Source organism: Etheostoma cragini, chromosome 22 (assembly GCF_013103735.1).
Source record: "Etheostoma cragini isolate CJK2018 chromosome 22, CSU_Ecrag_1.0, whole genome shotgun sequence".
In the NCBI taxonomy this organism is placed as follows: Eukaryota; Metazoa; Chordata; class Actinopteri; order Perciformes; family Percidae; genus Etheostoma; species Etheostoma cragini.
This window is the reverse complement of record NC_048428.1, coordinates 12,878,754-12,895,399: the sequence shown is the minus strand read 5'-3', so window position 1 is coordinate 12,895,399 and position 16,646 is coordinate 12,878,754. Positions and strand designations below refer to the sequence as shown.

At 40.7% G+C, this 16,646-nt stretch overlaps 1 protein-coding gene across 2 annotated transcripts in view; it reads left to right on the top strand.

Annotated features, from left to right (window-relative positions):
* Positions 1–16,646, top strand: part of prex2 (phosphatidylinositol-3,4,5-trisphosphate-dependent Rac exchange factor 2) — an 87,905-nt gene that overhangs the window by 68,584 nt on the left and 2,675 nt on the right. Inside the window, exons 35-41 of one of the 2 annotated variants that reach the window (XR_004655204.1) lie at positions 83–226; positions 378–492; positions 8,975–9,041; positions 9,537–9,727; positions 10,363–10,694; positions 12,650–12,752; positions 16,030–16,097. Coding sequence is in view for 1 of the 2 variants with exons in the window: in XM_034861745.1 (XP_034717636.1) it covers positions 83–226; positions 378–492; positions 8,975–9,041; positions 9,537–9,727; positions 12,650–12,752; positions 16,030–16,097 (688 nt within the window). In the remaining variant the exon portion in view is untranslated. Of the gene's footprint in view, positions 1–82; positions 227–377; positions 493–8,974; positions 9,042–9,536; positions 9,728–10,362; positions 10,695–12,649; positions 12,753–16,029; positions 16,098–16,646 lie in introns of those variants that run through there. The other variant, XM_034861745.1, reaches the window with a different exon arrangement.

The following is a 16,646-nucleotide window of genomic DNA, read 5'->3' as shown; positions in this document are numbered from 1 at the left end:
TAAATAGTTTCTCCTCTCCTCTCCTCTCCTCTCCTCTCCTCTCCTCTCCTCTCCTCTCCTCTCCTCTCCTCTCCTCTGGCAGACATGCCCATGTCATACCAGGTGGAGGGCACCCGTCAGGCCTTGAAAGTTTGCTTCCACCTTGAGAGTTTCTACTTCTCCCAGCTTCCTCACAGGCTGAAAAACGGAGGAGGCATCAAAATCTACCCTGTGCTCTTCACACAAGGTATAGTGAGCCCGGTTCGGGGAACTTTAAGTCGGCAAGTATTGCAGAGATGAAAGCTGCTTTATTGATGATTGAAAACACTTGCAGGTAGATTCACAGTATATGCAGTGGCTCTAATACTTTTTCACTCTTACGTTTTATCCTTCTCTAGCGCTGGAGAGTATGGAAGGTTACTACTACAGAGACAATGTGTCAGTGGAGGAATACCAGGCCCAAATCAATGCTGCCTCATTGGATAAGGTCAAACAGTACTACAAGAGACTGAGGTACATTATACAAAACATATACACAAAGTATTACTTTGATGCTACATCTCTGTGTGATCTTGCAAGTTTCTAGACCTAACATAAATCAAGACGACCTCCCATTCAGTCGGGCTTGACTTACAACGCCCAGCAGGGCCTCAAGGTGATTGGCTGAGAGAAAAACAGCAGGTGTGTTTTATGATTGGTTGCAAAAAACACACAGCAGGGGCTGCAGTGATTGGATGAAAGTGCCCAGCGTGTCACCTGTGCTGATATAGTGCTTCTGTACAACTGCTGCACTCAGTTACCTCACACCCCATTGGTTTGCTGCTCACCCGAGACCCTTTGTGATTGGCCAGGCGTGGATAATTTAATGAGGTGGAAACAGATACAAACAAACAGACACTCCTGGGAGTTGAAAATAAGGGCCTGGCTTTATTTAATCTCCTGAATGTATGAGTCAGAGTCCAACCTTTACAGTCAGCTGTGTAAATATCAATGCAGTTTCATATTAGATGCTACCTTTTTTATTTCAGTGACTGAAAATCAAATTTAAACCAGCTGTGTCTGAAATGATGTGAGTGCCTGTGAATGCACATGACACATTAAGAATTCATAATGAGAAAATCTTAAAGACAGAAGATGGGGCTTTTGCAAAATGTCCTGTGTTGGTGTGAGTGCAGATAGATCTATAGTAACACACTTACTCCTGATCTTCTTGAAGTCTTTTAATTGGACACATTACGGATACTTTAGAATCAAGATTAAATAATATAGACTGATAACATTTTGCTCAATAACCATACTCTAGTGTGCACGGAAAGCTGTTTGAAGTTGACTGATTGAATACCTAAGAGGACAACTGTACAATGCGTCGGCTTCAATTAAACATCTGCTGCTGATTTTGTGGATAATTAAACAGAGTAGAGCTCATAGCATAACTCCATCTTGTTATTTAGGGACAATCTGCTCTAGGGGACTGAATGATTTACAGCTTCAACAGTCACGTGTCACATCAGTGCCAATCCTTCACAACAAGACATTGATTCACTGCGATTGCTTTCCGCTAATAATATTTTATTTGTTCGTAGTGTTTACGTGACGATTAAAAAGAACTTTAAGCGTTTAATTTGATTGAGTTGTTGTTTGCAGACTGCAGTTAGTCACTTCACGATCAGACTATAACATGTCACTAGTCTGGTTAAAATACCACAAGGAGAGGAATAGTATGTGCACAAATGTGCTTGCCGTTCCTTTTAACATTAATTTAACTTCATGTACGTTTGCACGTGTACTGTACATTTCAGTTTGACCTGTACAGAGAGCCTAATTGAATCGACAGCAGAGGCTCCAGCAATAACATGGAGCAGATGTGATTCTGACAGGCAAGTGAGGCTGGTGATGTGTGGAGCATTAGGGGTGCTGTTTGTTTCAAAACCCCAACTGGAGTGAAGCTGGTAGACACTGTTTCCTGGTCTCCTACTTTGTATTCTGTAGTACAGTGGCTGAATCAGTTGGTGTTGAGTTGACATATTTGGAGTAGCTAACAAACGATTCTTCATGCAAGTGAAAGTCATTTTTTTCTGAGTAAAGAAAATGAATGATGAATAAATCCATTATCAAAATACTTGCTGATTAATTTTTGTTGATGGACTCATCGATTCACCGAGCTGTATGGTTTTCCACATCACTCTCCAAGTAGTACTTTAAATTTAACATGGCTGCTGAGTCATTCATGTGCCCGTGGAATAATACAGTGACCACTAGCAAAACTTTAGCAGGCGACTTGCACCAGAAACACGTTCCTCGCTTCCACCAAGTACTATTTCCTTGTATTAATCATAGTAAAGTAAATATTCCCAGCTGGTTTTCACCAGTCAGTGAATACATTGTCTCTCTCTATTTTAATGTTACCAGAAGTTTTCTTTTGTCGGCTGCCATGTGTCTTTCGGCTGACCACAGACCAGCCTGTGATGTCACTCCTCTCTTCATTGCAGCGTTACAACCTCAGGCACCTCGTTATCCTTGGAGCCCGGCCACGGCAGTGTTGGGTTAAACCCACACCGTGGGCTGGAGCCAAAGGCTGACTGACAGACAGAAACAGCACACGTTATGCTGAACTGACTTTACTGCAGGGCCGCAATTCTTGCATGTTTTCATGTTGTCACACACTCTGCTGTTACACCTCAGACACCCATATGCATTTGGGAACACTAAGATATTGTTGTGTAAGACCGACATTTCATTTTCTAACTATTAACATTCCATTTGGAAAAAAGTCCTAGTGATGTTGATGAAAGAATTAGCATTTTTGCATACAAATGCTTGTATTGTTATCACTTAAACAGCTGCTCATTGTGATGTGGAACAGTCAAGATGAAACATGCCTTTTTGTGTTAACAATTGCATTACGTATGCATGTTTTTTGCGCATGCAGAGTATTTCCTAGTAAAATAAAAAAAAAAAAAAAAAATCTTCGGTCTGCAAGAACTTTCTTTTTTTGTTTTTGTCTTGCTCCTCCACTGACGTCTTTGCCAGGGTGCATTTGTGGGCATTATCCAATTTCAAAGCAGTAAATAATAATACAGTCAATGTTACTGTAAGATTTCCAAGCCGCCTCTCTGTCCCTGGCTTACGATATCCATACCTACACCAACACACAGTATGATCCGAGCAAAGCCATGGTGCCTGATGAAGTCAATACAAGTCTTCCACAAAACATAAACTCACTGGCCAAATCACAAGCACATGGCTGGTGCCATAGTAGTCAGCATATGTAGAGACATAACACACACCCATGTTTTCAAGCTTTCATAAACTATCCCAGCTGACATGCATATAGGTAGAAGAGATTTGAATCCCTGCCACGTATCAGTTTCCTCTTTCATAGTCTCTGGTGTTTGCTTTCAGGTTTCTCATCACATAAAAGCAGGGTGATATTGTGGAGCTGAATGGAGGGGATAAACTAATCGTCTCTAATTTTTCTATCATAAATTGTGAGAAGAACTTGCAAATGTATACATTTTCCCACCTTTCTGGTAGGGAGAAGCAATATCTGAAAAAGGGAGGAACTCGCATGCTTTCAACAGAAACATATTATTTCCTTACGGACACAGTGAGAAAATTGAAAGGGGAATATAGATCGCCAGAGCAGGTTGGAAAGATGGAGGGGATTTCAGGGGAGGGATGAGGGTGATGGGTTGAGGAGGAAAAAAGTGCGTAAGTGAGTCAACGAGGACAGAGTGGAGAGGGGAAACCCAGAACAGAATCTGCAAATGTTTTATTCAAAGGAGGAAATTATTGTTTGCCCATGGTGTCATCTAATTTTGCCCTTATTGACAAGAAATATGTGGAGGGAGTCAGGTTTTCCTCTTGCATGCTCCTTTGCTATTGATTTAATGAGCATAGTACATACAACAGTATGAATGAATGAAGTGGAAAGTACTGCAAGGTTTACTGCTAGTACTGCTGGTAAATCTTGTGTGCCATGTTCATACTGTATATTGTTGTTGCAGGTGTAACAGTAACCTGTGAGTATAAGCAGATGTCTTAAAGTCAAAACTTCTGCCACAACTAAAACAGTACGCTTAGGCATTAGGCTTTTCTTCCTAATTAAAATGCATTTGGCAGGAGTTGTTAAATTTCCACATCTCAAATGGATATTGAAGTTCCCTACTGATAGCAAAGTGGTTGAAAGATAAGCAATACACTTGGATGTAAAGCACTGTCCAACAAATGGTATATATTATCATTACTACAGACTTGTATTTCAGGCTTTGTTAGTTAAACATGCATTGTTCATTACCACACAGCACAGCTTCCAAGTCAATTGTGCTTGTAGTGTTTGCTCTCCCATCAGCTATAGTGAATTGGTAATCACACCACTGCAGTGCAGTTTGTCTTGATTAAGCAAAAATGATTGATGCTTATTGCAGGTCGGTGTCAGTTTCAACACAGCAGTCACTCCTTCCTTTAATCTCTGTTGGCCTGTGGCTGGAGCAGGGATCGATTCTCTCACTTTTGTTGGGACGTGACCTTGTGTTTAGAGTGCAGATATGCTCATTAAAAGTGCTGTAACAACATGATTAATGCAGCTAGCTGATCAGTTCATGACCGCTATATCAGGTTAGGTTTTGTTAGTCTTAGTTACATGAATTTACACATGTATTCACTTCTGCTTGCATCCTCACAAACTACCACCATGTATTAAAGTCTCCCTGACAGCTAGTTTTACATAAATAATATCGCTAGGTCTCCGAGGACACCTCCACATTACACTGTTTGCTCAAAGAACAAGAAGATGGATAGCGTGACATCGCTTTAAGTTGGTCAGCACACAAACCCACCGTCGCGCTCAACATCGAAACAACACCACAAATCTGTAGCTCAAACAGCAAAATTGCTTCATGTAATTGATTGTATTTCTCTTCCTCCCTGGGGCAGGGCTATGCAGTACTCATTAATATAACAACGGCTACTGCAGCAAGTTCCCATCTTACACATCTTCCCTGTGACATGCATTAGTACTGTAAGCTCCTCAGTGCAGTAATGCGACAGGGCAGCTAGTTTGCTTAAAGTTGGATTTCTTGGATGGCTGCATCAGTAACCTGAGAAGTCATTTTACTTTTTCTCACAGAATAAAAAATATAGGTCTTATTTGAGCTATTGATTATGGGTATTATCCTAGCTTTAGCAGGGATGCAATGGCAATTTGGAAAAATCTTTAATAAACCGAAAAAGAGCTTTCTTTTTCTTGGCATTCTCTCATTTTAGGAAGCAATGAAAATCCTACAGTCTTTGTACCAGCATAGGGAGTCCCAATTCACAAAAGTGCAGAGGATGTTGTGGGGCTTCTTTTTGCTCCAGCTAGTGTGCACTAAACCCCTGTTTAAAAAGCAGAGTAGGGATGAGCATCAGAGACAAGGTTCCATTTATTATTTCTCTTTAATTCTATCGTTGAGCGGCTGTAATGATGAGAGTTGTGCACTTTGTGGTGCTTGATATTGTTAATAAAACCTTGACTCATCTCCTCGGAAGTTTCTATGTTAAAAAAAAACCTTTGCAATGAGCCAAGCATATTTTGCATCTACTTAGATGTTGCATCAGGGTCGTACATTTGTTTTTGCCTTTTAAAGGCATTGTAATATGTACAGTAACTGCATGTACATATTATAATGCCTTTTTTTGGTCCACTGTGTTAAGTTTATAATATTACACCAACAAACAAAACATGCCGTACATCTAATTTCTATACCAGTATTTATCTCAGGTGGCTTTGAAGGCTTTTCCTGCTGGCATGTGCTCCTGTATGACACATTTAGGTGGTCATAAATATTTTTCGGGAAGTGTAAATAGGAAGCAGGTGTGGATTAAGGAAATGACCTCCACTGTGTCAGTGCAGAAACATCACCGTGTGGCATGTATGGCCTCCTGCTAGCCTTCATTAGCTACTATAGGCAGCTCTGACACACTATAGGGGTTTGTGGGGGGATTTAACTGTGAGTGTCATCATCATGGCAGTGTGAGTGATCTACATGGACCAGCAGCCACCTCTGCAGGGTCACATATAATATAAATCCTAGACACTTGACTTGTGTCTTTATGTGTGAATGGGTGTGGAACCAGATCCACAAAAGACTAATTTAACTAATTCAACTAAATTAAAGTTTTTTTGAAATACCTCTCAAGATATTTCAAGGATCAGTTTTGTTTCTTTTGTACTTTGTGAATGGAGGATGTGCCCATTCCTACGCTGCTCCTCTGAACACATCATTTGACGCCCAAGCTGACTACTAATGCTCCCGTGCTGTAAAGAGTCTCGAGTGTCTTATTGTTATGACGGAAGCAGAAACAAAGAGATTAAAGTATCCTCATCGGCCCAATAAAAAAACAAAACAAAAAATAAAACCGCTACACTCACAGAAAGCAGGTCATCTCTGGCCTGCAGCCAAATCCTCCATTAGAATGTGTGTCTGTGTGTCTGTGTGTGTCTGTGTGTGTGTGTGCGCGCAGGTATGAATTTCGTGATTTCCACTAAAAGCAAATTATGAACAGAAGAAAAATGCTCTCAATGGAAGAAACCGGATGAGCCTGATCACACAGTTTCTGAAACCTTTGTTTTCATTTCAGATTGGCTGGGTTGAAGTTTTGATTGGCGTAAAATTCCCCTAAACATATATGAGAATTAAGTAGAGACGCTATTTTTTTTTTTTTACTTTAATGTTGGAGAATGGTAAGGTAAAACGATAAGCTTGTGTAAAAGCCTGCAGACCCTCAATGTCCTGCCATTAAATCGGGGCAGCTGGAGTTCAGGGACTTAAACCTGAGATCCACTGTAGATCGGAGGAGAAATAACAGACACCCAGTGGATTTAGAACATAGATATATAATGTGTGTAATATGTTCTTAGCCTCACAGAGTTGTATTTTCATACTGTGTGTGGGCTTAAAATGTAATTTTTCAACCATAATAAATGTTTCAAAAGTGCCCTGTCTCCAAACCTCACCAGTTTAGAAGATGGGATGCAGGTCCTCTTTAAACCACATGTCACTTGTAGTCTGACTACTACTAATTTGTCATTAAAGACCTCCAGGAGAGTCAGCCCTGCTCCTCAAGCTTTTGCTGACAGTATTTTAGAACAACTTCTACAGCAAAAGGATAAGATAATAGTACTGTATTGTGACCTTGCTTCTGCAAAGGAAGTGTGCAAGGGCAGGAAAAGAGTGGCTTTTATATTGTCTGAAACAGATAAACAAATGTGTGCAGATGTAGTCAGGCAGCGATACAGAAGTCAAGACAGATTCTATTATATAGTTCTAAGATAAAGGTCTGAGCAGCCGACCGATAAGCAGGGTTAGTGGACTTGCAGCACACAGTTGAAGAAGACAGATAACAGGTCATACCTGCAGTGAAGAGCCAGAATAGGATCAGGGCAAGGTTTTGATTTCTTTTTTGTTTTGTAGCGCTTAATCGCTTCACTCAATCTCGGCACTCTCTTTGTTTGACCTGTTAAAAGAACAGTGTTTTGTTAGAAAACAGAATCTAACTTTCATTTACTGCACGCACGCACACACACACACACACACACACACACACACACACACACACACACAGACTAGGATGTACTAAACGCATACAGACACATTATGGATGCCAGGTGTTTACTGCAGAAACCCTAATGTGGAAATCAAATATTTTGGTCTTTAAACAGTGAACCCAACAAAACATTGGCCTGTTATCCCTCATGTAGATTGCTTTGGCCATCATGCCGTGTTTTTTTACAAGAGGTGTGTGTTCTACGTCGAATGCAGCGGTGTAACTCTCGGTCCACCGTGCACATCTTTTGAATAATAAGGTCATCTTGAACCAATTTTCCCAGGCTGTTAGCTTCATCTGAACCCTTAGCAAACTCTGCTTGTAGTCATTTAAAAGCGCACGCCACAAGGTTAAAGAATAATTTGCCAGATAGGGATTTAATACCTGGACAACTTCAGTATATCAATATCAATAATATTTACATATCCTCATTAGCCTAAATGGACGAATGACGTGAATAAAGGTTTAACAGCCTTGTCATGTTTACTTCATGTGCATTAAAAGCCTGAGTGGGTGCCCTTATGTTTCCTACAGTTGGACTTTGGTTAAGTATATCCTTCATGTTTTGTGTGAATTTTTCTGGTTTGTTTTTGATTAATTCATTTCATTAATAATTTTGTCTGACAGAAATAGCACAGCCGTGATGAATGCCTCCTTAACTTGATTTGAATGACTTAATAGCAGAGTGAATGTAGATGAATGAGCCCTGCTTCACTGATTCTTGTAAACAGTCTCCCTCCCTTAAAGTCTGCCATTGCTGCATCTCTTCAAACTGAAAAGTTCCTCGACCATTTTTAGCAATGTGCACTCCAAGGGTGACTGTGTGTTGATTATTATTATTGCTTTGAAGTAATTGAGTATGCGATTTTATTACAAGGGGTTTAATGTGGTGTAGTGTACCTATTTTTAGCACACTGCTGGATTACTGAGATTTGATGGAATCACAGACTGCTGAGTTTGCACCACTTCACCTCAGATAGACTCATTGCGGTATACGTCCCCTCTCTGCATAACCATACCAGTCCAGTGCTGCCTCTTGTGGACGAATGAAGAAAATGACACCAAATAGACTGTATTTCATGAATGAATGAGGCAATGGCATTTGGAGTGATGCCCAGGACAATAGATACTTAGTCTGTGTTTCTGCTGAGCACTGCCCAAGTTACTCTCATGATTGATAGTTAGATGGTGGAGCTCCATAATGAGCAGGTGGCCTACTTTTCCCAGAAAGACAGCCGCCAGTGCTCCTGATGACCTAATGATGCAGAGAAAAGAATGCCATGTTTTTTAAGCAACAGAGCGTCTAAGTAAAAAAACAACTTGTGTGTGATTGTTGTATCCTCCCACTGCCGTGCAGTAATACCCATTAGAATCACTCCCATGTGGGAACTGTTGTTTCTCCCCCTAGGGCTTTCTACCTGGACCAGTCCAACATGCCACCTAGCTCTGCACCCAAAGCTGCCCTCATAGATAAGGTAAGAGTGACCTCACACAACCTCATGCTGCATTCATGACATCATGGAAAAACTGAAGAACAGGATTAGATCTTAGTGCTGCAGCGTGGAAGCGCTTGAACATGTAACAACTTCCAGAATGACAGGGCCAAAGTCATCTGATGTTTAAAATGGAGCAAAGAAGAGCTCCAGTAAATACCTGTTTACTTTAGTGAGTGGTATAGACTGCATCAGTGTGAATATACAGTAAATCAAAACGTATTCACCCAATTATACCTGGAAGTACTTCATAAATACCACTATAAAGCTGACATGAGCATGTTTTCCCAGTGGAAATCTCTCTTTTATCATGTGTATGCTTTAATATCACAATCTGACTCTACCTGAGGACCGCAATCACCCCGTAATCAGCAGATCAACTCTTATTATGCACTTTGCTCATCAACAGCCCAGCAGTGGTTTTTCTTGTTCCTTGCTGGATCTGGCACTTAACCCTTTCCCTCTGCTCCTGCCCAGTTGATGCGCCCTCTTAATGCTCTAGAGGAGCTGTACCGTCTGATGGAAAGTTTTATCAGTTGTCGCCGCACTGCTGCCTGTCAGTACACCGCCTGCGGGGCTTCTGGAGTGGGGCTGCTCACTGTGGCCTCTGAGCTCTGCTCACGCCTGGGAGCCACACACATTGTCATGTGCAACAGCGGCGTTCATCGGTGAGTGTGCTGGCACATATACTACAGTACACATCTTACAGCGCTCTATGAACCGCCTACAGTTAAATTACACATTCCTGCTTTTCGTTTCCTTTTATTTTGACAGTTCTCCGGCAATTTACCTTTTTTTTAATCTTTCTTGCATTTTGACTCTGCTCTCCTTTTTATCATCTCTACCACAGTTTCTCCTGGTTCTCAGCACCTTCTTTTACCCTCTGTCTACCTCTCAATTTCACAAGAACCCGGCACTCCTCACCATGGGGATTTACTATTAATACGCATTTCTCTGCATTAATTTCCAGCTAGATATTTAGTTTGAAAAGGCCCATTGTTTCTCAGGCCAGATGAGGGACTTATAATTAGGCAAAGCACTTTACACAGGAAGGAGACAGGTCAATTACTTACGTTCTCATTGAATTCTATATATAGCAGCCCAACTCACCTGCTGCTGAGGGCACCGTTTATCAATGCATGAGGACAGAAATATCTTTATCGTTTGTCACCACTGATCCTAAGCTTTCATTTTTTATCCAATCCTTTTCTCTTTCCCTCCACCTACCCACCCCTCTCTCTGATACCCTCTTTCCATACCCCATGACAGTTTCCACATCATTTTGTCTCAGTCATATGCGCAGGCTCACACGCCCGCGTTCATGCGTTTGCCGAATGTGAGTGATGGCTCGATAAAGTGCTGCAGATGGAGCTGCGTTGTTGCATGAGCTGTAATAGAAAGTTCCTGTCTGTACAACGGCTGATACTACTTTATTAACCTTCAGCATGTGTGTGTACTAGGTGTGAGTGTCTGTGCAGTTACAGCAATACACACTAGCTACAAATCACCCAGACAGGCAGGCCAAGTGTACCATGACACAGCAGGTGACAGGCCCATGCCCTATTTTGCAATATGCGTAAAGTGGCTTTACCCTCCAAAGCGGCCAACTGATGGGCGTATTGGAGTCACAGAAGAGTGAGTTACCAAGGCTTCGCCTGATGTAGTATCCACAAAGTCAATGTCTTTCACTTTTGGCAGTCAAGGTTTTTATGTATAACCCCAGATTATATACGAATAAACCAATGTCACTGCTTTCTCTGTATAATTTCAAATTTTCAAATATTCAAATCATCTATGTATTGCTCATGTAAATGGTAAGCACACAAAGTAAATCTGATATCATTGGGAAAACCTATGAAACCAAGGCAGTAGATTAGTAATGTGGAAATTGCATTATCATTGTGGCAGCCTCCTCAGGCACTATTGATTGGATTAGTTGGCGTGATGGATGAGTTTTAATAACAGTGAAAGCATGATATTTTGGAGGCATCAGCATTTTGCAATATGCAGCAGCGCTCCTTTCTTCTTCAGATTTTTTTGTCCATCACCTCCACAAAAACCATTAGAGAGAAAAAAGGGAGAGTTCACTGTCTGACAGCAAAACAGAAACGATAGAAGAGAGGGAGAAAAGTATCAAAATCACAAAGCTTAATACCACACTATAAGGCACTAACTCGCTTTTTATTCACTACAGTCAAATTTCAGAGTAGGTATTTCTCAGATTTAAATGTTTGGACCTATCTCTGCTCCTTTCCTTTCTGCCATTCTTTCCCTACCTTTGTGTTTGTCGCTGTCTTGTTTCATCTCATTTATTAGAATGGACTCTGAATGGAACACAGAGTGTAAATGTGACATGGGCTGGAACAACATAAAACAGATAGGTATAAATTACCTCACACTATCTCACCAGCCATAATGAAAAGAGAAACCTTCATCCTTCATCCTGCTCCAGCTGAAGAGATATTTAAAGAACCTCTGGTTGAATATATTTCCCCTTCCTTTATCGGTTTGGGAAGCTTAAATGGGTGCTTAAAAATATTCCGGGGTGGCCTGCAAAAGGACATTCTTTTGCAATTCTCTACTGGGATATTGTTTGGCACATACTGGATAGGATTACTGAGTTCATTACTTTTATCACATCATGTTACACTGTCGTAAAGTTGTGCAACCGGAACACAAGGGGATAAATCTTGCTCTGATTCACTCAAAGTAATGGCTTCTGGCAGCAATAAGTTCCTCATCGCACATCTGCTCCTTTTTTTTATTTTACTTTTTAAAGTTTGTAGTCAGTCAGTGTGAAACCCTATCATGAGAGAGGGAGATATTAAACAAACTGCTCATACTTCTTAGCAGCCCCATGGCAATGTTACCCAAGGAAACCGAGCCTGGCAGCCTTGGGACGTTGGACAGTTCAATTTGCAGTGAAGAGGCCCTGGATCGATATACTAGTACAGCTTGTTATCATAGATAGGTCACTAGCAGCCTTGACACCTGTCACAAGCTTTCTAAGGATTTAGCCACATGCTCATGTGCATGTGTGTGTGTGTGTGTGTGTGTGTGTGTGTGTGTGTGTGTGTGTGTGTGTGTGTGTGTGTGTGTGTGTGTGTGTGTATGCTTGCTGTGAGTGACATTTCAGTGGCAAGTAAAATAATTAATTTGCGAGCAGATGAGCGATGTTATAGAAATTACAAGAGGAGCAAAATGTGCACATATCTGGAGGAAGCCCAGAGTTTGAGTTTGTTGTGCTTTTGTCTTCAGTTGATGTTTGCTTCAGTCTCACTACTGTCATTGCAATGAAAGCATGTTGATAGAGGGATATTAGTCAGTGAAGGTGCTTATTGTCAATATTGCATTGTTGTACTTTGTCAAGCACATACTGTATACGCGTGTATGTGTAAAATGGAAAGATAAATAATGGTTATGTTTTTGGCAAAATGGAATTTTATTTCCCACACTGAAGCAACAATATAATAACAACATTATAGGAGGAACAATGTTTCGCATTATAAGTATTCAGCATCATCAATTCCCTTGGGGAGAATCTGATGAATATACAAGCTTGACCTTATGTTTTCCTCTCTGACCAACAGCTGCACCTTGAGTGTGACACTGGAGCAGGCCATCCTGCTGGCCAGAAACCACGGCCTGCCTCCTCGCTGCATCATGCAGGCCACTGATGTCATGAGGAAACAGGTATGTTTTACACACACACATGCACAACACTGCTGTGTACGGAGCTTCTCTCTTTTATTCTGCTAAGCCTCTTGTTAGTACTGCTGCAGTCGTCTGCTGCTTCTGTCCCCGCGGTGACATTTTTTCTCATTTGGAGTGAAATTGTGTTTCAATCCACAGCGCAACCTCTGCATCCAAAATCATTAGATAAACTGTATGCTTCATTTAGTCAAACGAGGCTGCCAAAACAGTATTAGCAATGGATTTTAAGGGAGGCATATAGAGTTGCGTTAAGCCATTTTAGCTTTCTTGGTCATTGTTGGATTTCACTCAGATTAAGACTGCAGGCGACAAGTATATTTTTGGGTGATGAAAGAAGTGTTTGCAGCTGTCCCAACCAAAATAATTATCTCTTCTCTTGTCTTCCCCTGTTTCACCCCTATCTGATTTCAATCTTATCAGATATGCATTCACTGCAACCAGAATATGAATCTGACCAAATGAGGCAGTGAAAAAAAGAGTCATTACAAAATTAACATATTAGTAAGGAGTCTGGAGCTTGTTTGTTTATTCACATATGTATTTGGACTCAAGGAAAGGAATTCACATAACTTTCGCAATGCTTACACATTTGCACTCCACAAAAGGCTCCAGCCATGACCGGATCGTGGCCCACACCGCAGACAGTCATTAGAAGTTCTGCGAGAGGTGGTAATATTGCTGTTTGCAGTGAGAGGAGAGGTTAGTTGAGAGGCTGAGATCCGGTGGGAGGAAAAAGGCTTTCATTTCTGCACTCGGAGAACCGGGCTACCAGCCAGGAGGATGCAACTCTGTGCATTGTGTGACCTTGGATACTACTGTATGTGGCTGGAAAAAAATCCATCTTGTAGAAGGAGTAGTTTTAAATATTTATAATGGGATATGAAAAGTTGCAGGTATGGAAAGTCCATCTATCTATCTTGTTTGCTTCCAGGTAAACAGTACTATTTACTTGGTATCATTTTGTATACATCATCAGACATTTTCTGCATCATCATTGACTTAGACGCCACTGAGAAGAGGCCTTTCTGTGTGTGTGTGTGTGTGTGTGTGTGTGTGTGTGTCCGTCCGTCCGTCCGTCCATCCATCATGGACATCAGCTTATGAATCTATCACACAGGGTTTGGATGACGCCTTTTTTTCCTCACTCAGTAGTCATACTTTCTGACAAAAAGGTAATCTGCACAGCATCCAGTCCCAGCAGGCGACATCCATCAAGCCCAGACGACCTCTTTCACAAATGGAATGCATGAGTGATTTGGGCAAAATGGGTCCAATCACAGCTTTATTTGTACACTTTTGCACAGCAGTTTCCAATATTTGGTCTGTATAAAAGACTGTGGAAGAGTATATATAAGTATCTAAACTAACTTAAGAAGATAACTCATGGTGTCACCCTTTTGGACTTTATTTTTCCATAGTTAACTTTTTTAGTTGACCGTTTTTATAAATGCTAGGACTTGTTTTTCAACTTACAAATCCAGAAAAAACCTGGTGGATCAAATAAAGTCAACTAGATTTAACATTTCCTCGCTGGTAATATTTATTTCACTTTCTCATTGATGTTCCAACAATTAAAGCCTTAGCAGAATAATACGTTTCAGTTTTACGTAGATGAAGAGACTTCATTTATACAACGATCAGCTACCAGGTTGATCGGTTATTAAGTAAAGCTGAGATGTGAAAATATTAATAAATATTAATTAATATAAAATACATGTGTGAGTGAATTGGTGCTTCTAAACAAGCAAGGAACAACTCATATTTGCTGCTTCTTGGAGAGCAATATTTAAATCATTTGTCCTATTTTGTCCAACAAAACATTTCCTTTGACGTATGTGTGCTGCGTATTTTTTTCCAAGCTTGCGGTTTGGGTCTACCGATGGCAATGTTGTTTAGTCAGTCTGTCAGTCATTTTGTCTGTTGGCCGTTGATCCACCACTTTGGTCCAGACTGAAATATCTCAACAACGTTTGGATGGATTGCCAAGAAATGTTGTACAGACAGTCATGGTCCTGAGAGGCTGAATCCTAAAGACTGTGATTGATCCTCTGACGTTTCCTTTAGCACCATTCATCTTTAATTTGAACAATACTTTGGTTTACAACCTTTAGACTATTATTTTTGTTACTTCCTTGGGAGCCACATCAAAGAAAACGTTTTGTTGTCTTGTAAAGGAAAATCTGAAAGTTCTTCTTGTTTTTTTTATAATTCTTTTGGCATCATCAGATATTTATTTATGTTTTTTAGAGACTGTAGGTACGTAAACAAAGTTCAGCTTGTTGACTTTAAAAGATTTTTGTCACTTACTCATCTAAACTACTTTTGGGTGCAGTGTCCTTTAGTGACATTGGGGGCCTCTCTGTCTGAAGTCATCAGAATGAAGGGCTGTGATAGGCATGTAGTAATTGCTGATGCTATCCCGCTGTCTGAACGGGGCAGACGAACAGCAGAGTTGTAACTGAGAGGTCAGCTGATGCACTTCAGGCCAGTTGCTCCCCCTCTGCTCAAAGAGGAGACGCTGATGACTTCTTCGGATGATGATTTGATTGTAGTGTTTTTGCTTGTGGGCACGCGTCATAGAGGGAGAGAGGGTGTTTTTTGTTTTTGTGTCTCTAAATTAAGAGGCAGAGTTGCTTTCTACCCCTCGAACATTTGTGGATCTGCCGACAGCCAGCAGACATTAGCAAGCAGACATACTCCTGACTGGGTATAATCAAACTCTGTCACATACCATTCATCATCCAAATCCCTTACTACTTACTTTTATTTCCTTACAAAGACTATTCTGCATGTGGTCTTTTGCTAACACAGTAAAAAAAGGACATATACCAAAGATAAACAGCACACAGCAGCTGTAGTTTATATTTTAGGGTCTCAACGTGCATCATATGACTTTTATTTTACAACCAACAATATTTATAAGAGCTATTTAAACTATAAATGATTCCTTTTCTCTCTTAGGTGACTGCCAGTCATTTCGTGTGTGTGTGTGTGTGTGTGTGTGTGTGTGTGTGTGTGTGTGTGTGTGTGTGTGTGTGTGTGTGTGTGTGTGTGTCATTCAACAAAAACCATCACAAAAGATGTATTGCTGCCATGGTGGTGTCCACTTATAGCTCATTTGTGGGGCAACTTTTGAAACGTGTTTCTTGTGTTTTCACCCAATGTATTTCTTTTTTTTCTTAGCTCATAATTATGGATATTGCATTTCAACCTGATCCATGTTGTCATGTACTATTGATGCCTGTTTGTCTTGTAGGGTGCGAGAGTTCAGAATTCTGCAAAGAATCTGGGAGTGAGGGATCGCACACCTGCATCAGTCCCAAGGTAAAGCTGCATCCACATCCTGATTATGCAGGGCAACATCTGCATAGCAAATTTAGGCCTGACACATTTTTCTCATACTCCAAAAATTCCACCTTAGTACACTTACACACACCAACTTAATTTTGAAGGCTTTTATAAAGCGGTTTGTTCATATATCACTCATAGCCATTTTTTACTAAAAAACTTGCCAAGTCTTTTTTTATGGCTGTTGACAGTATTTTCCGATTTATGGAGTGATAAGAAGAGATATGCAAATCCTGTCTGTTGAAAACATTTGACTCTAATATGTCGACAAAATGAAACACGTCTTACTCCGGCTTTATTTAATGTTCATATTTCTGTTCTGGAAATGTATCCAAATATGTGCATTATAATATGACAATGCCTTTGCATAGTCACCTGGGGAAGTTTCATGGTTATGTCAATTTGTACATTGTACATTTTTTCCCCAATCCACGTGTAGTTTCTTGCATTATTAGGGCCCGAGCGCCGACAGGCGGCGAAGGCCCTATTGGAACTGAAGGAATTATTATTATTCTTTCTTTTTCC